This window comes from Ranitomeya imitator, chromosome 5 (genome assembly GCF_032444005.1).
Source record: "Ranitomeya imitator isolate aRanImi1 chromosome 5, aRanImi1.pri, whole genome shotgun sequence".
NCBI classification, from domain to species: Eukaryota; Metazoa; Chordata; class Amphibia; order Anura; family Dendrobatidae; genus Ranitomeya; species Ranitomeya imitator.
Genome location: NC_091286.1, coordinates 159,533,008 through 159,558,925, shown reverse-complemented (window position 1 = coordinate 159,558,925; position 25,918 = coordinate 159,533,008). Strand labels below are relative to the sequence as shown.

Genomic DNA, 25,918 nt, shown 5'->3' with positions numbered 1-25,918 from the left:
TAGGTTTGGGATTGGGGTTAGGTTTGGGATTAGGGTTAGGTTTGGAATTAGGGTTATAGTTAGAGTTGGGATTAGGGTTAGGGGTGTGTTGGGGGTTAGGGTTGTGATTAGGATTATGGATAGGGTTGGGATTAGGGATAGGGGTGTGTTGGGGTTAGGGTTGGAGTTAGGATTGGGGGTTTCCACTGTTTAGGTACATTAGGGGGTCTCCAAACGCGACATGGCGCCACCATTGATTACAGCCAATTTTGCGTTCAAAAAGTCAAATGGTGCTCCCTCCCTTCTTTTTTGTGGAAAAAATTATTTTTTATTTTCAGTGCTCTACATTATAATCTTCTGTGAAGCACCTGGGCATTGAAAGTGCTCACCACACATCTAGATAAGTTCCTTGGGGGATCTATTTTCCAAATTGAGGTCACTTATGTTTAGGCACATCAGGGGCTCTGCAAGCGCAACATGACTCCGCCGTGCATCCAAACAGTGGTTTCCCCCACATTTGTGGTATCGGCATACTCAGGACAAATTGCACAACATTTTGGTGGTCAAATGTCTCCTGTTACCCTTGTGAAAATAAAAATTTGAGGGCGAAAAGATCATTTTTATGGAAAAAATACGATTTTTTCTTTTCACGGCTCTACAATATAAACTTCTGTGAAGCACTTGGGGGTTCAAAGTGCTCACCACACATCTAGATAAGTTCCTTTAGGGGTTTAATTTCCAAAATGGTGTCACTTGCGGGGGGTTTCCATTCTTTAGGCACATCATGGGCTCCCCAAAAGCGACATGGCGTTCAATCTCAATTCCAGCAAATTCTGTATTGAAAATGTCAAACAGCACTCCTTCTCTTCCAAGCTCTGCTGTGCACCCAAACAGTGGTTTACCCCCACATATGGGGTATCGGCGTATTCAGGAGAAATTGCTCAACAAATTTTGTGGTTCATTTTCTCTTTGTACTGTACACTTGTGAAAATAAAAAAAATGGTTCTGAAGTAAAATGTTCGTAAAAAAAGAGTTAAATGTTAATTTTTTCCTTCCACATTGCTTCAGTTCCTGTGAAGCACGAAAATGGTTAATAAACTTCTTGAAAGTGGTTTTGAGCACCTTGAGGTGTTTAGTTTTTAGAATGGTGTCACTTTTGGGCATTTTCTGTCTTGCACACCTCTGAAAGTGACTTTGAAAGTGAGATGGTACATAAAAAAATGGTTTGTAAATTTTGTTGTAAAAATGAGAAATCGCTGGTCAAATTTTAACCCTTATAATTTCCTAACAAAACAAAAATTGTTTTCAAAATTGTGCTGATATAAAGTAGACATGTGAGAGATCTTATTTATTAACTATTTTGTGTGACATATCTCTCTGATTTAAGGGCGGAAAAATTCAAAGTTTGAAAATTGCAAAATTTCAACATTTTTTACCATATTTCCATTTTTTTCATAAATAAACGCAAGCAATATAGAAGAAATGTTACCACTACCATGAAGTACAACATGTCATGAAAAAACATTCTCAGAATCACCTAAATCCGTTAAAGCAATCCAGAGTTATAACCTCATAAATTGACAGTGGTCAGAATTGTAAAAATTGGCCTGGTCATTAAGCTGCAAATTGGCTCCGTCACTAAGGAGTTAAACCCAGATACAGAAGTAATAATTGTCGGTACAATACTGTAACTTTCTCTGAAGCTGCTGACATTGGTTGCTGCTGGATATTAAAAACTTCAAAAGCCATTGGTCCCTGTCTCACAGCAACTCTGTCTATGAAATGGCTGCCAAGAGCAAGCGACCCATCTACTGAACTGCAAAGCTTGAACCAACTTAATTGAAACATGAACAAGAGCAAACGGTAAACCAATACTGACCAGCATATGACAATGTAGCAAGGGAATACATTTAGCAGGTAAACAAATGCAGAACATATTTTCTAAGATATGTAAACCGAACAGCTAAGTACCATATATAGTTTAGTATAAGCCGACCCCCCTAATTTTGCCACAAAAAACTGGGAAAACTTAATGACTCGAGTATAAGCCTAGGGCGGAAAATGCAGCAGCTACCGGTAAATGTCAAAAGTAAAAATAGATACCAATAAAAGTAAAATTAATTGAGCCATCAGTAGGTTAAGTGCTTTTGAATATCCATATTGAATCAGGAGCCCCATACAATGCTCCATAAAGTTTATAATGGCCCCATAAGATGCTCCATATTAAAATGTGCCCCATATAATCCTGCATAAAGGTTAATAATGGCCCCATAAGATGCTCCATAGACACATTTGCCCAATATAATGCTGCACAAATGTTGATTATGGCCCCATAAGATGCTCCATAGAGTTTATGATGGGCCCCATAAGATGCTCCATACAGACACTTGCCCCATATAGTGCTGCACAAACCTTGATTATGGCCCCATAAGATGCTTCATACAGACACTTGCCCCATATAATGCTCCACAAACGTTAATTATGGCCCCATAAGATGCTCCATATAGACACTTGCCCCAGATAATGCTCCACAAACGTTAATTATGGCCCCATAAGATACTCCATATAGACACTTGCCCCATATAATGCTCCACAAATGTTAATTATGGCCCCATAAGATGCTCCATAAAGATATTTGCGCCATATAGTGCTGCACAAACGTTGATTATGGCCCCATAAGATGTTTGATACAGACACTTGCCCCATTTGCTGTTGCTGCGATAAAAAAAAATCACATACTCACCTCTCGTCGCTCAGGCCCCCAGCACTTTCAATATTCACCTCTCCTGGTTCCAGGCACCTCTCCATCTTCTGCGTCTTCTGCACTGACATTCAGGTAGAGGGCGCGCACTAACCACGTCATCGCACCCTCTGACCTGAGCATCACTGCAGAAGACGCTGAAGACAGAGCAGTGCCAGAATGAGGAGCAGGCGAATAACACGCAGTGCTGCGTTCCCCCTCCCCATTATACTCACCTGCTCCTGGAGCGGTGCAGTCCCTTGTTCCCCGGCGCCGCTGCTTCTTCCTGTATTGAGCGGTCACCGTTACCACTCATTACAGTAATGAATATGCGGCTCCACCTCCCATAGGGGTGGAGCCGCATATTCATTACTGTAATGAGCGGTACCATGTGACCGCTCAGTACAGAAAGAAGCCGGGGAAGCAGGGACCTGCAGAGACCGCGCCAGGAGTAGGTGAGTATAATTAGATAGCCCCCGCTCCCCCTCCCCTACCTACCCCTGGGTATGACTCGAGTACAAGCCGAGAGGGGGACTTTCAACAAAAAAAAATGGGCTGAAAATCTCGGTTTATACTCCAGTATATACGGTAATAATTATATCTGGGGAAACCGCACAGTAACTACAAAATACATGGAGCTGTGCCCCAATGTAACTCCTTTCGCCAGTGTTTGAACAAAGATTCAAAGAATGCATATCTGTAGTTAAGGGGTACGTTTTCTGGAGAGTGACATGCCAGGCCTGGCACACCAGTAGGAGGAGACTTAAACGCCTTGAATGCTCCTCTTGGAAATTAAATATGCAAACTGCCTCTTCAGAGAGGAAGAGAACTTAAACTCTAGTGCTACCTATTGGACGTACCAATCCTACAAGTCAATATTGACTCTTTAACGAGCCTTGCAATATAACTAAAGCCCCCGTCACACACAGCGAGATCGCTAGCGAGATCGCTGCTGAGTCACAAGTTTTGTGACGCAACAGCGATCTCAGTAGCGATCTCGCTATGTGTGACACGTAGCAGCGATCAGGCCCCTGCTGTGAGATCGCTGGTCGTGTCGGAATGGCCTGGGCCATTTTTTGATCGTTGAGGTCCCGCTGGGTAGCACACATCGCTGTGTTTGACACCTTACCAACGACCTCGCTGACAGGACGTCCCATTGAATCATCATGAAATAGCATCGTTCTACAGGTCGCTACAGGTCGCTACAGTTCGCCGCATCGCTGCTGCGTCGTTGGGGAGATCGCACTGTGTGACATCTCACCAGCGACCACATAGCGACGCTTGAGCGATCCCTGACAGGTCGTATCGTTGTCGGAATCGCTCAAGCGTCGCTATGTGTGACGGGGCCTTAAGAATAGAATCCAAGATCAAAATCTCAATTTGTAGACACAGTGTTTCAGGGTTTTGTCCCTCGTCATTGCAATGTATGAAATATGATTTGGCTGGGGGAGGCGATAAGATCGGGATCTAAGGGGTAAGGTTTCTCCTTGTGGGGAGTGACATGCCAGGTCTGGCACTCCAGTATATGCTTGTATACTAGAGTTGTGCACAGAATTTAATTCATACAGTCAGTCAATCTGTCATTATACAAGTTATAAATAGGTACTAAAACATTAATGTATATATACTGTATTGTATGATAAACTTACCAGTACCACCAAACAAGAGGATGTCAATCTGCTCCAGGAAATACACACAAAATGTATTCACTTGGGGAAAAAGGCCCAAAAGTGATATGATGGGAAAACAACTCACGAACACTGAAAATCAAACAATAATACAAAGTAAATAACAGTGTTTTTGGTCTTCAATAAATCTTTTATCTACATATTTTATCTGCATTTGGACAGAGTCCAGAACATGAGTAGTCAGTTGACACAAAGGTAGTAATTTGTGAATACTTTACTTATGTGTTGGTACAAAACTAATGAAAGAGAAAAGAATGAAGGTCTACTATAGTAAATATCTGAGCTGTCATTTGTGACAAAATAAAAATTTGAGGCTATTTAGGGGGACACTGAATTAAAATTGGGACATGTTTTATAATTATATTATCACCACAGGTGATTTTTCAAAAGATCAAGCTCTCTGTGACCTTTACAAATGATGTCAACATATATTTCACTAAACATCCTTCAAAAAGCACTCCACATCTCAATAAAAGTGATAAAAATAATGATAATCACAGCTTGGACACATGGACCCCACAAAAAATGCAAACATTTTTCTGATATCTCTCACTAAGACATTAGCGGTAGTTTTTGTCATTTATTAGGTAGAGCCTATGAATCAAAATAGTATGGGCTGTGTTAACAAAATGCAGTTGTTAATACCTACCTAGTGATTTTGATATGCCATGGTTCGTAACTACCAATGGGTATACCATTGGCCCTTCATTTCACTATACAGCAGACCTGAGCAAAGTATGAACCCCCATCACGTGTCTTGATTACACCAGTATCTGCATACTAAGGATGCATATATTGTTAAATACTATGGTGAAAGAGGGAGATACGTCTTCCACCATTCAGCCTGTGTGTCTGAGATTCAGTACACCAGGAGCAATAATGTTAATAGATTGCTCCTACAGTGCAGAGCCTCAGTCTTCCCATTGCATAGATTGGAGCAGTGCTTCAGGATAATATGTCTATGTGAGTAGTTTTTAGTACTTTGTTTTGAATTCTAAATATTTGGGGGAAATTATGGGATATCATACAGTGTATAGGGAGCTGTGGAGGCGTCATACTTTGTGTGCAGGCCATCATACTATGTAGGGCTGTGTGGGCCATCATACGGTGTGGGGGAGGGATTTGGGCAAACTGTGTATATGAAATGCTGTGGAGGCCATTACACAGTGTCTAGGAAGATGTAGGGAAATCACACTGTGTTTGGGAGCTGTGGTGGTTCACACTGTGTGTGGATGATTATGGGGACTTCATACTGTGTGTGCGGTGCTGAAGGAGCATCAGTCTGTAGGGGGCAACTGAAGGCATCATACTGTGTGGGGGCATCATACTGACTTTTTAAGGTGAGCTATTGGCCAACAGCTGCATAACGGTGAAGAGTGATTTACTGCTATTTTTAAACATTGGAAAAAGCAGTAACCTTTATGGTTTTGATTAGCTGCTACGGATAAGAATACATAGCACAATAAACCCTATCGTAAAAATTATCAGCAGTAGTAGCTAGTCAATATTCTTAATTCTTCTTAATACTAAGTGAGCATTAAAATCGTTAAGGGTTCTCATTCCCGATCTCCGTTTCAGGAATAACAAACTACACTGTGTTCCAAATTATTATGCAAATTGGATTTAAATGTCATAAAGATTTAATTGTTTTGTTTTTCAAATAAACTCGTAGATGGTATTGTGTCTCAGGGCTCAATGGATCACTGAAATCAATCTTAAACACATGTGATAATTAGTTTTCCAGGTGATTCTAATTAAAGGAAAACTACTTAAAAATGATGTTCCACATTATTAAGCAGGCCACAGGTTTCAAGCAATATGGGAAATAAAAAGGATCTCTCTGCTGCTGAAAAGCGTTAAATAGTGCAATGCCTTGGACAGGGCTGGATTGGGCTAAAAATTCAGCCCTGGCATTTGAAGTTACACAGGCCCACTTATCACATGGGGACTAGTGTTGAGCGATACCTTCCGATATCCAGAAGTATCGGTATCGGATTGGATCGGCCGATATCCAAAAAATATCAGATATCGCCGATACCGATACCCGATACCAATGCAAGTCAATGGGACACAAATATCGGAATGTAAATAAGCCCTTTCTGTCCTTCTACATCCTGTTCCTGAGGGGGAAAGAGTGTGGGTGGTGCGTGGGCGGACACTGTGCGTGTCTGTGTGTGCGGGCGGGGTCTGTGCGGGCCTGCCGGGGATCTGTACGGGCCTCTCGGGGGTCTGTGCGGGCCTGCTGGGGGTCTGTGCGGGCCTGCCAGGGCTCTGTACGGTGTGCCGGGGCTCTGTGTGGCCTGCCGAGGGGTGTGCGGCGTGCCGGGGCTCTGTGTGGCGTGTCGGGGCTCTGTGCGTGTGTGCAGGCATCCGATGGGACTACAAGACCCATCGGACGATGCCTACTACAGTGACAGTGATTGACACATTAGCCAATGATGGGACAGTAGTAGTCCCATCATCCGGCTAATGTGTTGAATGAAAAAACATACATACATACTACATACATACATACTACATACTTACATACATACTACATACATTACATTCATACATTACATACAATACATACATACAGACATACAGTACATTAAACATAGAGTTCATACTCACCATTACTTGTCACTTTGTTCCCGAAGCCAGTGTCATCTGTAAAAAAATATGAAAATAACAAACAACCAATATACTCCCTGTCCGCAGAAATCCACGAGTGTCCCACGACGATCTCCCGTGGAGAACAGCAGCATCTGCTGATGCGACCGTTCCCCAGGGGCTCCAGGAACACAATGGTGGGAGGAAGGTATCCTTCCGCACTGTATTCCTCCACTGCTGTAAAAAAAATAGTCCCTAGTCTCACTTTTGGCATTGCTGTGTAAGAAATTTTCCCACGCAGCAATTGCCATAAAGTGAGACTTTGTCCTAAGGTAACCTCTCAGTGATGCACTGCAGGAGCCATTGTCTCCTGTCAGTGTGTCACTGAGGGTCTTATAGAGCAGTGACATCACCCGATGTCACTGTTCTATAGGGGAGATCGTCGTGGGACACGCGTTATTAATTGGACTACGGCGGACAGGTAGTATACGGTTTATTATTTTACGTTTTTGCAGGCGCTGAAGTATGGTAAGTATGGTTAAATGAAGAATATTACAATACTTTTTTCCTAATGTGTGCATGTTTTATTAACCCTTTATTACTATTGGATTAATAATGGATAGGAGTCTTATTGACGCCTCTCCGTTATTAACCCGGCTTAATGTCACCGTACAATAGCAAGGTGACATTAACCCCTTATTACCCCATATCCCACCACTACACCAGAGTGGGAAGAGGAGCTAATTGCCGGAATTGGCGCATCTGACAGATGCGCCATTTCTGGTGCGGCTGCAGACTGGTACTTGTAGCCGGGGGGGGAACAATTTCCATGGCCCCTCTCTAGGCTATGAATATCAGCCCGCAGCTGTCTGCATAGCCTTTCTGGCTATAAAATATAGGGGACCCCACGTCATTTTTTGGGGGGTCCCCCTATTTTAATAGCCAGTAAAGGCTACGCAGACAGCTGCGGGCTGATATTCATAGCAGGCTAAAAATATTGGCCCCCGGCCGTCGGCTTTCCCCCTCTGGTGCAAAAAATTGCGTGGGAGCCCACTCCGTTTTTTTTTCTGTTTTTTTTTTTTTTTAATTCAACGCTCATTAAGGCCTCTTTAACACTTGCGTCGGTATGGGTCCGTTGCTATGCGTCGGGCCGATGTACCGACGCACGTTGTGAAATTTGTGCACAACGTGGGTAGCTGATGCAGTTTTTCAATACATCCGCTGCCCATTTTGAAGTCCGGGGAGAAGGGAGCGGAGTTTCAGCCACGCATGTGCGGTAGAAAATGGCAGATGCCACGGACAAAAAAACCTTCACTTGAACGTTTTTTGTGCCAATGGTCGGCCAAAACATGACATCCGTTGTACGACGGATGCGTTGTGTGGCCATCCATCGCGATCTGTCGCTAATGCAAGTTTATGGGTAAAAAACGCATCCTGCGAACACATTTGCAGGATCCGTTTTTTCCCAAAACGACGGATTGCGATGGATTGCTAAAAAAGCAAGTGTGAAAGTAGCCTTAGAAACATCGGCCTTTCTATTATATATCTATGGATATATCTATCTATAGATATATATAGATCGATATATCTATAGATACATAGATGTATCTATCCATATATCTGGCTGCTTTCACACATCAGGTTTTTGCCGTCAGGCACAATCCGGCGAGTTTTGAAAAAAACAAATCTGGCAGAGAAAAACGGATCCTGCAGAAAAAAACGGATCCGGAAGAAAAAAACAGATTCGGCAGAAAAAAAACTGATCCGGAGGAAAAAACGGATCCAGCTGAAAAAAATCAAATCCAATGGAAAAAAACGGATCAGACAGAAAAAAACGGATCCGGGGGAAAAACGGATCCGGCAGAAAAAACGGATCTGGCAGAAAAAAACGGATCAGGTGGAAAAAAAATGGATCCGGTGAAAAAAAACAGATCAGGCGGAAGAAAACGGATCCGGCAGAAAAAACAGATCCGGCGGAAATATCGGATCCGGAAGAAAAAAACGGATCCGGCAGAAAAAAACTGATCCGGTGGAAAAAACGGATCTGGCGGAAATAAATGGATCCGGCGGAAAAAAGGATACGTTTTTTTCAAAACTCCCCTGGATTGTGCCTGAAGGCAAAAACCTGATGTGTGAAAGCAGCCAGATATATGGATAGATACATCTATGTATCTATAGATATATCTATCTATAAATATATCTATGGATAGATATATCCATAGATATATAATAGAAAGGCCGATGTTTCTAAGGCTACTTTCACACTTGCGTTTTTAACAATCCATCGCAATCCATCATTTTGGGAAAAAAAAGATCCTGCAAATGTGCTCGCAGGATGCGTTTTTTACCCATAGACTTGTATTAGCGACGGATCGCGATGGATGGCCACACGTTGCATCCGTCGTGCATAGGATCTGTCGTGTTTTGGTGGACCGTCGGCACAAAAAACGTTCAAGTGAAGGTTTTTTTGTCCGTCGCGTCCGCCATTTTCTACGGCGCATGCGTGGCCGAAACTCCGCCACCTCCTCCCCGTACTTCAGAATGGGCAGCGGATGCATTGAAAAACCGCATCCGCTGCCCACGTCCTGCACAAATTTCACAACGTGCGTCGGTACGTCGGCCCGACGCATAACGACAGACCTGTCCCGCGCAAGTGTGAAAGAGGCCTTAATGAACGTTGAATTAAAAAAAAAAACTGAAAAAAATGGCGTGGGCTCCCGTGCAATTTTCTGTGCCAGAGGGGGAAAGCTGACGGCCGGAGGCCAATATTTGTAGCCTGCTATGAATATCAGCCCACAGCTGTCTGCGTAGCCTTTACTGGCAATTAAAATAGGGGGAGCCCCCAAAAAATGTTGTGGGGTCCCCCTATATTTTATAGCCAGAAAGGCTACGCAGACAGCTGCAGGCTGATATTCATAGCCTAGAGAGGGGCCATGGATATTGGCCCCCCCCGGCTACAAATATCAGTCCGCAGCCGCCCCAGAAATGGCGCATCTGTATGATGTGTCAATTCCGGCACTTAGCCCCTCTCTTCCCACTCCCGTGTAGCGGTGTGATATGGGGTAATAAGGGGTTAATGTCATCTTGCTATTGTAAGGTGACATTAAGCCGGGTTAATAACAGAGAGGTGTCAATAAGACGCCTATCCGTTATTAATCCAATAGTAATAAAGGGTTAATAAAACACACACACCTTAGGAAAAAAGTATTTTAATATTCTTCATTTAACAATACTTACAATACTTCAGCGCCTGCAAAAAACGTAAAATAATAAACCGTATACTACTAGAGTTGAGCGACTTACTTTTTTAGGATCGAGTCGGGTTTCGCGAAACCCGAGTTTCTCAAAAGTCGGGTCGGGTGAAATCGGCCGATTATTGCGAAAAGTCGGTGGCCAACCAAAACACGAAACCCAATGCAAGTCAATGGGGAATCAAAGTCGGCAGTGAGTGGAGGACAGGAAAACACCTACAGTGCCCATTTTAATGCCAAAAACATCAATTCGTATTACTGAAGCTGGTCAATCTTAATTTACTTTATAATAATAGTTATGGTGGTGGAGCAGGGAGAGGTAAGTATTTCAACTTTGCAAGTGCTGTCATCCTGAGCAAGCAGGGGGGGGGCCCACTAGTTGGCACTGGCACAGGGCCCCTCATAGTACGGCGGTGTGTTTGATGGTGGGTGGCGCCTCCCACTGCCAGAGACACTTTTGCGTACTATGAAGGGCAATGTGCCAGTGCCAACGAGTATGCCCCGCCACCTGATGAAGGAACCTGCACTTTCATCTGCACCTTCCTCTTGATCCCCGTGTAAGGTGGTATAGTATGCGGGAAAGGGAACCTGACTTTCAGCAGGGTCAGATTCTGGCTGTGTAGAGTGCAAGGGGAATGTAGTGGTCTGGCTCAATGTACCAGCAGACTCATCAAGCAGTGGCTGGGCAATGGGAAGGATGAGGAGGAAGCACAGATATAGGTCCAAATAATAAAGTAGGCTTAATGCAGTTCAAAATTGGTAACAGGAGTACACAGGAGGCATTGCTTTGCTCAGTGGAGGAGGACAACTGTGTTGTGAATTTCGCTCTTGGGCTCCCTCCGGTGGTTGTAAGTGGCATTTTTGTGAGTTCTGCTCTTGGGCTCCCTTCGGTGGTTTTAAGTGGAATGGCTGCTCCTTGGATTTAGCAGTCTGCAGCTGCTTCCACTGATTGTCTTTCTGCTCGGCTATTTATGCCTGGCTCTTTCTTCAGCCAGTGCCACTTGTCAATGGTTCCTGGTTGGATTCACATCTCTCTTGGATTTCCCTGATATCCTGACCAGTTCAGCAAAGTTAAGTCCTTGCTTGCTCTTTTCTGTCCACAGGTTGTGGACTTATTCGTTCTGTGCTTTCTATGTTTTGTCCAGCTTGTCAGTTATGGATTATTTCAGTTAAGCTGGAAGCTCTGGGAAGCAGATTTACCCCTCCACACCTTTAGTCAGGTGCGGAGATTTTTGTAAACTCTGTGTGGATTTTTGTAGTTTTTAATACTGACCGCACAGTATTCTATCCTGTCCTATCTAGCTAGCTAGACTGGCCTCCTGTGCTACATCCTGGTTTCATTCTACGTATGTCTTTTCCCTCTCCACTCACAGTCATTACTTGTGGGGGGCTATCTATCCTTTGGGGATTTTCTCTGAGGCAAGATAGTTTTCCTGTTTCTATCTTTAGGGGTAGTTAGTTCTCAGGCTGTGACGAGGTGCCTAGGGAGCATCCCACGGCTACTTCTAGTGTTGTGTTGAGCTTAGGGACTGCGGTCAGTACAGGTACCACCTCCTTCAGAGCTCGTCCCATGTTGCTCCTAAACCACCAGTTCATAACACAACTGTAAGAGACTTAGTAGGCCCAAAATAAAAAAGTAGGCTAAATGCAGTTCAAAATTGGTAACAGGAGTACACAGGCGGCATTACTTTGTTCACTGGAGAACAACTGTATTGAGTGGCGCAGACAGACTTAGTAGGCCCAAAATAAAAAAGTAGGCTAAATGCAGTTCAAAATTGGTGACAGGAGTACACAGGCGGCATAGCTTTGTTCAGTGGAGGAGGATAATTGTAATGAGTGGCACAGAGAGACTTAGTAGGCCCAAAATAAAAAAGTAGGCTAAATGCAGTTCAAAATTGGTAACAGGAGTACACAGGCGGCATTGCTTTGTTCAGCGGAGGACAACTGTAATGAGAGGCTGACCCAGTTAGTAGGCCCAAAAAAGTAAGTAGGCTAAATGCAGTTCAAAATTGGTAACATGACTAAACAGGCAGCATTACTTTATTCAGTGGAGGACAACTGTAATAAGTGGCTGACACAGTTAGTAGGCCAAAATAATAAAGTGGGCTAAATGTCTGCCAAAAAATTGTTCATAAATAAACAGGTGGCATAGCTAGGTACAGGGGTGGGCTCCTCTGCTGAGTAGCAGAAAGTGGTAGTTGGCGCAAAGTATTAACTGGTCTAAATGGAGGCCAGGGCCCCTGTATATCATCTATCATTTCAACAAATTTCTATTGGCAGTGCCATTGAAGAATTTAACAGCACAGACTACACAGTGGTGGAGCAGGGAGAGGTAAGTTTTGCAAGTGGTAGAGCACTGTTTGAGCTGGGGGGAACACTCTCTCGTGGGCATCGGTACTGGCACAGGGCCCCTCATATTACGACGGTGTGTCTGACGTTGGTTGTGCACCACCACCGTCAGAGACACTTCATTGTACTATGAGGGACACCGTTCCAGTGCCGTCGCCCAAGAGTGGGCACACCCACCTGTCCAGGCAAATGGCACTCACACGGGTGCTTGCGCCAAGTGGTGACCACGGCCCTGTGGGGGGAGTCAGCCCATGTAGGGAGGTATAAAAATGGCCTATGGTGGACATTCAGCTGCTGCAAATGGAGGAATTGGAGCAGTCAGTAAGAGGAGGCCAAAAGCAAGACATTTTTCAAGCAAGCTACGTGTCAGCAGGGGAAGGTGGGGAAAAATAATTTGAAATCCATGATTGGTTCATTTTAATGAAGATTAGATTGTCAATATTTCGGGTAGCCAGACTTGTCCTTTTTTCGGTCAGTATTGAACTAGCAGCACTGAAGACTCTTCCTGATAGCACACTAGCAGTTGGGCAAGCGAGCTCTTGTAATGCATATTCTGCCAATTCTGGTCAGGTGTCTATTTTAGATGCCCAGTAATCAAAGGGGAATGACCTGTGAGGGAGAACATCGATAAGGGAGGAAAAATAGTTCATAACCATACTGGACAAATGCTGTCTCCTGTCACTTTGAATCGATGCAGCAGTACCTGTCGTGTCTGCGGTCATTGCAAAATCACTCCACAACCTGGTCATAAAACCCCTCTGTCCAATGCCACTTCGGATTTGTGCACCTCTAACACCTCTGCCATGTTGCCCCCTACAGCTCGTGTGAGAACCATCACCGCCGCTGTGTGCTGGGAATGCCTGAACCAAACGGTCTACAAGAGTTGTTTGTTTGGTAGCCAATATTTGCTCAAGGTTCTCATGTGGCATGATATTTTGTAATTTTCCTTTATATCGTGGAAGGCAGGCCAACCAGTAATCGTCATTGGTCATCATTTTGATAATGCGGGGGTCCCTATTTAGGATACGCATGGCATACTCAGCCATGTGGGCCAATGTTCCAGGTGTCAATTCACTGCTTGTGGTGGGTTGAGGAGCACTTTCTTGCAAATCAACATCACTTGTGTCCCGTAAAAACCCTGTACCTGACCTTGCAATGCCACCAGTTTGTATTGCCCCGAGAAGCATCCTCTTCCCATAAATATTCACCCCATCATCCTCCTCCTCCTCTTTGTCCGCCACCTCGTCCAGGAGAGTTCCCTGACCAGACAATGGCTGACTGTCATCAAGGCTTCCCTCCTCCTCGGCTGCAGACGCCTGCTCCTTGATGTGCGTCAAACTTTGCATCAGCAGATGCATTAGTGGGATGCTCATGCTTATGATGGCGTCATTTGCACTTACCAGCCATGTGCATTCCTCAAAACACTGAAGGACTTGACAGAGGTTTTTTAGCTTTGACCACTGCACACCAGACAACGCCATGTCTGCCATCCAACTGCAGTGTGGAGTTCCACCTTGTTGTAACGTCGATTATCAGGCGGTGCTGGGGAAGATTCAGCGATCGCTGATGGTTCTTCATACGGCTGGAGTGTACGGGCGACATGACAGATCATCGGAAGGTATGGGATATTGTTGTTTTTTTATTTTTCCTTTGTTACAGAGTGAGGGTCTTCAGGTGGATTAAGAGTCTAATAAAATATTACAACAACCTGTGTCTTTATTTCATTAAAAGACTTTGTAATTATGTGTGTGTGTGTGTTTTTTAACCATTTCATACAATTGGATTAATAATGGATAGGCGTCATAATTGACGCCTCTCCATTATTAATCTAGCTTAATGTCACCTTACAATAGCAAGGTGACATTAACCCTTCATTACCCCATATCCCACAGCTACACGGGAATGGGAAGAGAGTGGCCAAGTGCCAGAATAGGCGCATCTTCCAGATGTGCCTTTTCTGGGGTGGCTGGGGGCAGATGTTTTTAGCCAGGGGGGGCAATAACCATGGACCCTCTCCAGGCTATTAATATCTGCCCTCAGTCACTGGCTTTACCACTCTGGTGGAGAAAATTGCACGGGAGCCCACGCCAATTTTTTCAGCGATTTAACCCTTACATTTAATACCTACAGCGCCCAAATTTTGCACATATACACTACTAACATTAGTAGTGTGGAATATGCAAAAAAATGGGGATATGACATGGTTTACTGTATGTAAACCATGTCTCATATCATGTCGGGTTTAGGAAGGAGAAATGAAAAGCTGGCAATTGAATTACCGGCTTTTCTGAGTTGCAACCATCAAACACCATACCTACTGTAAAGCATGGTGGTGGAAACATCATGCTTTGGGGCTGTTTCTCTGCAAAGGGGCCAGGACGACTGATCTGGGTACATGAAAGAATGAATGGGGCCATGTATCGTGAGATTTTGAGTGAAAACCTCCTTCCATCAGCAAGGGCATTGAAGATGAAACGTGGCTGGGTCTTTCAACATGACAATGATCGAAAGCACACCGCCAGGGCAACGAAGGAGTGGCTTCGTAAGAAGCATTTCAAGGTCCTGGAGTGGCCTAGCCAGTCTCCAGATCTCAACCCTATAGAAAACCTTTGGAGGGAGTTGAAAGTCCGTGTTGCCAAGTGAAAAGCCAAAAATATCACTGCTCTAGAGGAGATCTGCATGGAGGAATGGGCCAACATACCAACAACAGTGTGTGGCAACCTTGTGAAGACTTACAGAAAACGTTTGACCTCTGTCATTGCCAACAAAGGATATATTACAAAGTATTGAGATGAAATTTTGTTTCTGACCAAATACTTATTTTCCACCATAATATGCAAATAAATTGTTAAAAAAACAGACAATGTGATTTTCTGGATTTATTTTTCTCAGTTTGTCTCCCATAGTTGAGGTCTACCTATGATGTAAATTACAGACGCCTCTCATCTTTTTAAGTGGTGGAACTTGCACTATTGCTGACTGACTAAATACTTTTTTGCCCCACTGTATATATATATATATATATATATATATATATATAACGAAACCCGACTTTGGAGCGAAGATCGCCGACCGCCGACCCGATCCCACAGTGGGATCGGGTCGGGTTTCACGAATCCCGACTTTGCCAAAAGTCGGCGACTTTTGAAATTGGCCGATCCATTTCGCTCAACCCTACTGTGCAGAAAGGAGCAACAGGATTTTTGCATTTAAAAAAGCAGTTGGTTTGCACAGCGGCATATAAACAGCAATGCAGCTATCAGGGATCCTTATAGGGCAGCCTAATAAGCTACAGCGCTGATGCACAAAAAAAAAACTCCACTGTCCCTGCAAAGAAAAGGTGGTGTTGGCAGTGGAAATCGCTACAGCACAAGCAGTTTTGGGGTTAATCTTCCCTCCCTAACTATATCCCTTCTTCTGATGAAGCTGCAGCAACCTCTCCCTATGCTAAGAAGTAAGATGGCGGTCGGCGTGCACGCCCATTTATAGCCCCTGTGACGCCACAGAAAGCAAGCCAATCACTGTAATGCCCTTCTCTAAGATGGTGGGGACCGAGACCTATGTCATCACGCTGCCCACACTCTGCGTCCTCTTTCATTGGATAAGAAATGGCGCTGAAAAAGTCATACGAAACGCGACTTTGGCGTGCTATTCGCCAACCTCATCGCCGATCCCACACTAGGATCGGGCCGGGTTTCACGAAACCCGACTTTGCCGAAAGTCGGCGACTTTTGAATTTGTCCGATCCATTTCGCTCAACCCTAATAATTAATAGTTGTGACGTCAGAATAAACTCTGGGGGAATTGTTCCAAACACTAAAACGGAAAGAGCAAACATTGCCACCTCCTCATCATCCACCTGCAACTGTGTCAACTTGGATGGACCCTCTTATGACAAAATTTACTCCACAAGATGGTGCTGAAGAATATTTAACTACATTTTAGAGGATTGCAAGTATCTGTTAGTGGCCTAAGGAGCAGTGGGTGATGAGAGTAGCATTGTATCTTACTGGACAAGCCCAGCTAGAGTTAGCCAGGGGAGATGCAGGGAGGGAAGGGAGTCACAACACTTGGTGGCTGGGAGCGGATTTCCTGATGCATATTCTCTATTTTCTCTATAAAGTGGGAAGCCAGGTCATCAGCACAAATGTCTGTGATAGGGGCCTGCACTTTCGGACTGAGGATGGAGTGAAAGGTGTCAATAAGTTTTTTGGGGTTGTTAGATAGTAAGGAGATCAGGGTAGTGTAGTAGGTTTGTTTGGTGAGGTGAAGGGCAGATTTATAGGTGCTTAACATAAATTTGTAGTGGATGAAGTATTCTGGTGTGTGAATTTTCCTCCATAGGCGTTCAGCACTCCTATAGCATCGCTGGAGTAATCGAGTTTGCGATGTGAGCCAGGGCTGTTTTACTCTGTGTTTCCATGTTCTGAGAGCGAGGGGCAATATTTGGTCCAGGGTGCTTCTGAGAATGTCATTGTAGTGATGTACAGCCAAATCAGGACATGAAAAAGAGGAGATTGGGGACAGTGAAGAGTGTAGGGAGGGAGTCTGTAAGTGAATGAGTGAATGGCCAAATTTACTGTTGTAAATTTCTGTAAGTGCTCTACGTAGGAGTGCACTGGGTGGGCGAGGATTTGTGAGTGTGAAGGACAGAATGTTGTGGTCAGAGTGGGGAAGCGGTGAGTTATCCAGGTAGGAGATTGAACAGAGTTGGACAAAGCCAAGGGTGTCACAGTCTTTTTGTGTCTCAGACGTTGGAGAGCTGTGAGAGGCCAAGAGAAGTGGCTAGTGATAGAAGCTGGGATGCAGATGTGGAGGAGGGTCTGTTGATGGGGATGAAGTCTACCAAGATAAGTAATGTACTAGTGTAGGATGCTTGCAGGTGCGTAGGATGCAGTGACACACAGGAGGCAGAACAAGCGTTAACAGGTTCTTTATGTATATGAACAGTAATGGTACAAGCAGGGGGTCAGGAATGTGATTGGAGGATGGGGGAAAGTCAAATGCAATAGAATATAACGGATTACCTTATCAGTCTCTGTGCGCTGGAGGAAGGTGGCTGGAAGATCAAACGGCGGCACCTCAGGCGGCGCGAGATGTCTCTGATCTGGTTCCGCAGATGAGCGATGCACTTTCTCCTTGCGATGACGAATCCTCCGGGTTCTTCGGCACGCGATCTCCTGATCCATGCACGCGGTGAAGCAGAGGTGATGGTCGGTGGCACAGAAGAAGAAAAGACATGGGGGAGCTTACATCCTCTGGTTCTAACCTATCGGAGCTTAATCCTTCACCCCCTTCTTTGTCCTCTGCTTCTACCGCCATATGGACCATTTCAAGAGCCTCGGGCTCCTCTTCTACTCGAACAGGGTTCATAGACAAGAAGGGTCGGAGCATGTTCCGATGAAGAATTCGAGTGGGGGCATCGTCTCTTCCCTCAGGTTGAACTTCATAAACAGGTCCCTCTGGACTAATTCTTCTTTTCACCCGATACGGGTCTTTCTCCCAATGATTTTCCAGCTTGTCTCGAGGGCGCTTCTCCTGTACTAAGATACCGTCTCCAACTCGAAACTCTATGGCTCCAGATGAGGTCCTCTCTGCATGTTCTAGTTCCTTAAACCTGGTCTGTATCAACCGGTGTAAGGTCTGCAGGCGGTGTCGATGTTCTCGAACCCAGGAGGACACCCCCGTCCTTGGGTAGTCCTCTCCTGGGGCCACCCTCAACTTCTTGATCTGCCTCCTGTATGCTATTGGACTGCATCCTGCCGACTATGCCATTTGAAGGTTGCTAGCAGGTGCGTAGGATGTAGTGACACACAGGAGGCAGAACAAGGGTTAACAGGTTCTTTATATATAGGAACAGTAATGGTACAAGCAGGGGGGTAAGGAATGTGATTGGAGGATAGGGAGAAAGTCAAATGCAATAGAATATAATGAATTAATTTATAAGTCTCTATGTGCTGGAGGAAGATGGCTGGAAGATCCCATGGCGGCGCCTCAGGCGGTGCGAGATGTCTCCGATCCGGTGCCGCAGATGAGCGATGCACTTTCTCATTGCGACAACGAATCCTCCAGGTTCTTCGGTATGCTATCTCCTGATCCATGCACACGGTGAGGCAGAGGTGATGGTTGGCGGCACAGGAGAAGAAGCAGAGAGTTCAGTGAGCAAGGCCGCAGTAGGAGCACACAGTTCAGCGGACACGGCCACAGGCATGGGCTGATCCTCATGGATGGGACTAAGTGATGCCTCCACAGTGGTGAGCGGAGCAAAGATATCCTGGTCACAACCTGGTGAGGACAACTCTCTGGGCTGAGGGAAGGACACATCGGCAGTCTGCCTAGCTGGGGATATACATGTAGAGGAGCTGCGGAGACACCATCACTTGTTTCTCAACGCAGGCAGTGAATAGCCAGGCCTTTCCCCGGGAAGGAACAACCAAGGGAAGGGCAGCATCCAATAAAGGAAAACATCAAATAAAGGAAAACCACCTATGCCAAGCATGGTATCCATCCACAGACAGCTGTTTCGGGGTTTTTGCCCCTCATCAGTGTGGAGTAGGAAACTGGCTATCAGGAGCAGTGCCTAGTAGAAAGTCTATAAAGGCACGGATGATTGACCTCGTGGAGACCAAAACATCCAACACCGCGGAGACACCATCACGTGTTTCTCAACGCAGTGATCCAGAACACTGCCCCCAAATATGCAAATGCATGTAGAGGAGCTGCGGAGACACCATCACATGTTTCTCAACGCAGGCAGTGAATAGCCAGGCCTTTCTCCGGGAAGGAACAACCAAGGGAAGGGCAGCATCCAATAAAGGAAAACATCCAATAAAGGAAAACCACCTATGCCAAGCATGGAATCCATCCACAGACAGCTGTTTCGGGGTTTTTGCCCCTCATCAGTGTGGAGTAGGAAACTGGCTATCAGGAGCAGTGCCTAGTAGAAAGTCTATAAAGGCACGGATGATTGACCTCGTGGAGACCAAAACATCCAACACCGCGGAGACACCATCACGTGTTTCTCAACGCAGTGATCCAGAACACTGCCCCCAAATATGCAAATGCATGTAGAGGAGCTGCGGAGACACCATCACATGTTTCTCAACGCAGGCTGTTATGAAAGGTAATTCAGTACCACAATGGACATAGAGGTCAGCGCACATACAGTGACCTGGCAATAACCCAAAAAACAAGAACGAGCTCTGAGACGTGGGAACTCTGTTGACCGCAATCCCTAATTCTCTCCAACCACACTAAAGGCAGCCGTGGATTGCGCCTAACGCTCCCTATGCAACTCGGCACGGCCTGAGAAACTAGCTAGCCTGAAGATAGAAAATAAGCCTACCTTGCCTCAGAGAAATACCCCAAAGGAAAAGGCAGCCCCCACATATAATGACTGAGTTAAGATGAAAAGACAAACGTAGAGATGAAATAGATTTAGCAAAGTGAGGCCCAACTTTCTGAACAGAGCGAGGATAGGAAAGGTAACTTTGCGGTCAACACAAAACCCTACAAAAACCACGCAAAGGGGGCAAAAAGACCCTCCGTACCGAACTGACGGCACGGAGGTACACCCTCTGCGTCCCAGAGCTTCCAGCAAGCAGAAAAAAACAAATTGACAAGCTGGACAGAAAAAAACAGCAAACAAATAGCAAAGAGGAACTTAGCTATGCAGAGCAGCAGGCCACAGGAACGATCCAGGAGGAAACAGGTCCAATACTAGAACATTGACTGGAGGCCAGGATCAAAGCACTAGGTGGAGTTAAATAGAGCAGCACCTAACGACTTCACCACATCACCTGAGGAAGGAAACTCAGAAGCCGCAGTACCACTTTCCTCCACCAACGGAAGCTCACAGAGAGAACCAGCCGAAGTACCACTTGTGACCACAGGAGGGAGCTCTGCCACAGAATTCACAACAGCAGGCAGTGAATAGCCAGGCCTTTCCCCGGGAAGGAACAACCAAGGGAAGGGCAGCATCCAATAAAGGAAAACATCCAATAAAGGAAAACCACCTATGCCAAGCATGGTATCCATCCACAGACAGCTGTTTCTGGGTTTTTGCCCCTCATCAGTGTGGAGTAGGAAACTGGCTATCAGGAGCAGTGCCTAGTAGAAAGTCTATAAAGGCACGGATGACTGACCTCGTGGAGACCAAAACATCCAACACCGCGGAGACACCATCACGTGTTTCTCAACGCAGTGATCCAGAACACTGCCCCCAAATATGCAAATGCATGTAGAGGAGCTGCGGAGACACCATCACATGTTTCTCAACGCAGGCAGTGAATAGCCAGGCCTTTCCCCGGGAAGGAACAACCAAGGGAAGGGCAGCATACAATAAAGGAAAACATCCAATAAAGGAAAACCACCTATGCCAAGCATGGTATCCATCCACAGACAGCTGTTTCGGGGTTTTTGCCCCTCATCAGTGTGGAGTAGGAAACTGGCTATCAGGAGCAGTGCCTAGTAGAAAGTCTATAAAGGCCCGGATGATTGACCGCGTGGAGACCAAAACATCCAACACCGCGGAGACACCATCACGTGTTTCTCAACGCAGTGATCCAGAACACTGCCCCCAAATATGCAAATGCATGTAGAGGAGCTGCGGAGACACCATCACATGTTTCTCAACGCAGGCAGTGAATAGCCAGGCCTTTCCCCGGGAAGGAACAACCAAGGGAAGGGCAACATCCAATAAAGGAAAAGATCCAATAAAGGAAAACCACCTATGCCAAGCATGGTATCCATCCACAGACAGCTGTTTCGGGTCAATCATCCGTGGATCACTGCGGTCAATCATCCGTGCCTTTATAGACTTTCTACTAGGTACTGCTCCTGATAGCCAGTTTCCTACTCCACACTGATGAGGGGCAAAAACCCCGAAACAGCTGTCTGTGGATGGATACCATGCTTGGCATAGGTGGCTTTCCTTTATTGGATGTTTTCCTTTATTGGATGCTGCCCTTCCCTTGGTTGTTCCTTCCCGGGGAAAGGCCTAGCTATTCACTGCCTGCGTTGAGAAACATGTGATGGTGTCTCCGCAGCTCCTCTACATGCATTTGCATATTTGGGGGCAGTGTTCTGGATCACTGCGTTGAGAAACACGTGATGGTGTCTCCGCGGTGTTGGATGTTTTGGTCTCCACGAGGTCAATCATCCGTGCCTTTATAGACTTTCTGCTAGGCACTGCTCCTGATAGCCAGTTTCCTACTCCACACTGATGAGGGGCAAAAACCCCGAAACAGCTGTCTGTGGATGGATACCATGCTTGGCATAGGTGGTTTTCCTTTATTGGATGTTTTCCTTTATTGGATGCTGCCCTTCCCTTGGTTGTTCCTTCCCGGGGAAAGGCCTGGCTATTCACTGCCTGCGTTGAGAAACATGTGATGGTGTCTCCGCAGCTCCTCTACATGCATTTGCATATTTGGGGGCAGTGTTCTGGATCACTGCGTTGAGAAACATGTGATGGTGTCTCCGCGGTGTTGGATGTTTTGGTCTCCACGAGGTCAATCATCCGTGCCTTTATAGCTGGGGATATAGGCACAGTTAGCAGGCATGGGTCCATGAAGAGGGAGTTAACCGTCTTACTATTCACAAGCTCGGTCCCCGCCAAGTGTCTTGTCTTTCCGCTTAAACTGCTATTTAAATCCGACCCACAACACTGGTAACAGCCCCGACGGTTCCGGCCCAGACACACAGGAGAGACCATCAACTTGGTTTTCCTCTCTACACTAGTCCAGTTGCAGCAGGGTGTCTGCTCTGACCTTATAGGAGACAGGCCAAGAGCCTGCTAATGTTATATAGTGAATAATGCAAAGAATTGTGAGAGTTTAGATGTGTATAGAAGGTACAGTAACAATTAGCAGCAATAAAGGTGGATAGTTGTGAGGTCTTGTCTGTAACCTTGTTAAATGGATCTGCAACAGCCTGATGTGATGCCCACTGCGACATGACGACGGTAGAGGAAGTGACGTTGTGGTTGGCCGGAGTCCGGCGCACATGCACCGCAATCATTGGCGCTATTTTATTATGTATATATATATGGAGTCAGTGAGATAGGACGCTATATTTACTCCCCTTTGATAAAGCTGAATATGCGAAACGTGCATCAGAGGCTGCCGGGGGTTGCTGTGGTCTGGACTCCTCATGGGTAAGCTTCTTTATGGATGAAGCATTTTGTGGTGGAATTGACACATGGACATAATCTATCCATTGTGGTATTGAGTTTTATGTAATATTGTCCATGTATATTTAAGATACTTATCCACTCAGCTTTCCCAGGTCCACTTATATCCTGACCCTTCACCTATCTCCCACCTACCTTCATGTTTCCTCCATTTCAATGTGCTGGGTCTATATGGATTTTGCCTTTTTTGTTTTCATTGTAATTTTGCAATAAAACTTGTATTTTTATCCACATATTGTGGCTTGTTTCTACTCCGTTTCTCTTGGTTGTAGTTTGCAAAAGGCTTATGTTGAGCAAAATGTGGATTTTTACTTAATATTATTTTCTTTTGCTGAGGAAAGGGACAAGACAACATACTGATAGAGGTCCTCTGGTGTGATTAAAGCGGTCTTTTGTTTTGCCGACGCCGTTAACGGGGCCTGCCAGTAACCTTTGGTGAGATCGAGAGTGGTGAAGTACTGGGCCTCCCCCAGTCTCTCAATTAGCTAGTCCACCCAGGACTTTGGATAGAGGTCAAATTTAATTTCCTGAAGTCATTACAAATATGTAAATACATATCTGGCTTTGGAATCAGCACAATGGGGCTAGCCCACTCACTCTGAGATTCCTCAATGACTCCCAACTGAAGCATTTGCTTCACTTCGGCCATGATGGCTTGCCTTCTGTCACTCAGTACAGTTTCAACCGTACCCTTACCCAGGGCTTGGTGACAATATCATGTTGTTTTACTTGTATCTGCCCAAGCAGTTCTGAGAATACGTCCGTATTCTGAGGCATCAGATCCCGAGCCTTCCGCAGCTGTTGTTTGGAGAGAACATCATTTATTTTTAAATGCCGGTGCCAGAGTGATCCCCGTTGGTGCAACCGGAGTCGCCTCCATGACCAAACATTCCCGGTCCTTCCAGGCTTTTAGCATGTTGACATGGTATAGTTACTCGAGTTTCCTTTTTCTGGGTTGGTACACTCTATAATTCACTTCTCCTAACTTCCCCTGTATCTCTTATGGCTATTGCCCCTTTGGCCATGAGCTTACTCTCTGGGGTGGGCACTAGTACTAACACCCAGTCCCCTTCTTTAAAGGTCCTGACCATGGCTCTTTTATTATACCCGCGGCTCTGTGCGGCCTGGGCATCCATCAGATGCTCCTTTACTATGGGCTGTAATGCTGTAATCTGGTCCTGCATGCTTGTCACATGCTTGATAACACTCTTATGTGGAGTGGGATCCTGTTACCAAGTCTCCTTGGCTATGTCCAGCAGTCCCCTTGGGTGCATGCCATACAAAAGCTCAAATGGGGAGAAGCCCGTGGACGCCTGTGGTACCTCGCGGATAGCGATCATTAGATATGGCAGTAACATGTCTCAATCCCTGCCTTCCTTGGCGAGCACCTTTTTTAACATGGACTTAAGGGTCTTATTAAATCTTTCCACCAACCAGTGGGTTGGTACACAGTGGTACATAGTTGTTTGATCTTGAGCAGCTTACATAGCTCCCAGGTCACCTTGGACATAAAAAGGAGTCCCCTGATCTGTAAGGATCTCCTTTGGCAGCCAAAGGCAACAAAACTTGGTGAGTAGCTTGCGGGCTTTTAGCTTGGCCAATGTATGGGGCCTATCATAGCTATTGCAATCTGCTCAAATGGTACCTCTATGATGGGCATAGGAACCAATGGACTCCGGTAGTTCGCTGAGGGTGCCAGGCCTTTTGTCTCTGCTTGGCTCTGTGTTGACTCAGACAGGTTGAGCTCTGCAAAGCCTTCTGCTCTGCCCGCTTGCAAGACCAAAACTGAAAATAACTCTGACCCTGACACACCCCAACCCCTTATTACATGGTTTTTACAAAAGAACCTGTGGCGAGGGAGGAAATGGACCACCCACTACCATCCTGTAGTCCACTTAAAAAATAAAAACCCATGGCAGGTTTTCTTAAATTTGCCTTGGACAAATAGCTTGCCCAAGATCAACACTTAGGCTGGGGTCACACTTGCGAGTGTGATGCAAGAAACTCACGCGAGTCTCTTGCATCAATACCCTGCACTGCCGCCAGCACTTAGGACTGGAGTGTTCAGCTGCATATAAATACATGCAGCCGCACACTCCGGTCCCAAGTGCCGGCGGCAGTGCCGGGTATTGAGGCCAGAGACTCGCTCGAGTTTCTAGCATTGCATTTGCAAATGTAACACCGGCCTTACAATGTAAATGTCAGAACGAGTCTTCAGAGATTCACATTGTAAAACAGACTTCTGGCTCACACAGATCACAGTACTTTCTCTATTTGGTCAGTATTTTACATCAGTATTTGCAAGCCAAAATCAGAAGTGGGTGAAAAATACAGAAGTGGTGACGTATTTCTATTGCACTTTTCTTCTGATTGTTCCACTCCTGATTTTGGCTCATAAATACTGAGGTAAAATACTGACCAAATACTGAACATGTGAATGTGAACTGACCCTGAGAGTCTGAACAGCAGTGACATCACACAGAACAGAATCGTTACGCTGCGCATTACCATTACGGAGCTGGATACCAGAAAAGATGGGGTTAAGCGAGTGTCTTAACATACTGACGCTACAGTATTCACATACAGTGCCTTGCAAAAGTATTCGGCCCCCTGGAACTTTTCAACTTTTTCCCACATATCATGCTTCAAACATAAAGATACCAAATGTACATTTTTGGTGAAGAATCAACAACAAGTGGAACACAATTGTGAAGTTGAATGAAATTTATTGGTTATTTTAAATTTTTGTGGAAATTCAAAAACTGAAAAGTGGGGCGTGCAATATTATTCGACCCCTTTAACTTAATACTTTGTTGCGCCATCTTTTGCTGTGATTACAGCTGCAAGTCGCTTGGGGTATGTCTCTATCAGTTTTAAACATTGAGAGACTAAAATTCTTGCCCATTCTTCCTTGGCAAACAGCTCGAGCTCAGTGAGGTTTGGTGGAGATCGTTTGTGAACAGCAGTTTTCAGGTCTTTCCACAGATTCTCAAGTCTGGACTTTGAATTGGCCTTTCTAACACCTGGATACATTTATTTGTGAACCATTCCATTGTAGATTTTGCTTTATGTTTGGGATCATTGTCTTGTTGGAAGGCAAATCTCCATCCCAGTCTCAGATCTTTTTCAG

At 45.4% G+C, this 25,918-nt stretch overlaps 1 protein-coding gene across 1 annotated transcript in view; it reads right to left on the bottom strand.

The window, feature by feature from the left end:
* LOC138681613 (pecanex-like protein 2) overlaps positions 1-25,918 on the bottom strand; it is a 1,209,413-nt gene that overhangs the window by 672,264 nt on the left and 511,231 nt on the right. The window contains exon 13 of the mRNA XM_069769269.1: positions 4,369-4,479. Coding sequence (XP_069625370.1) covers positions 4,369-4,479 — 111 coding nt within the window. The remainder of the gene's footprint in view (positions 1-4,368; positions 4,480-25,918) is intronic.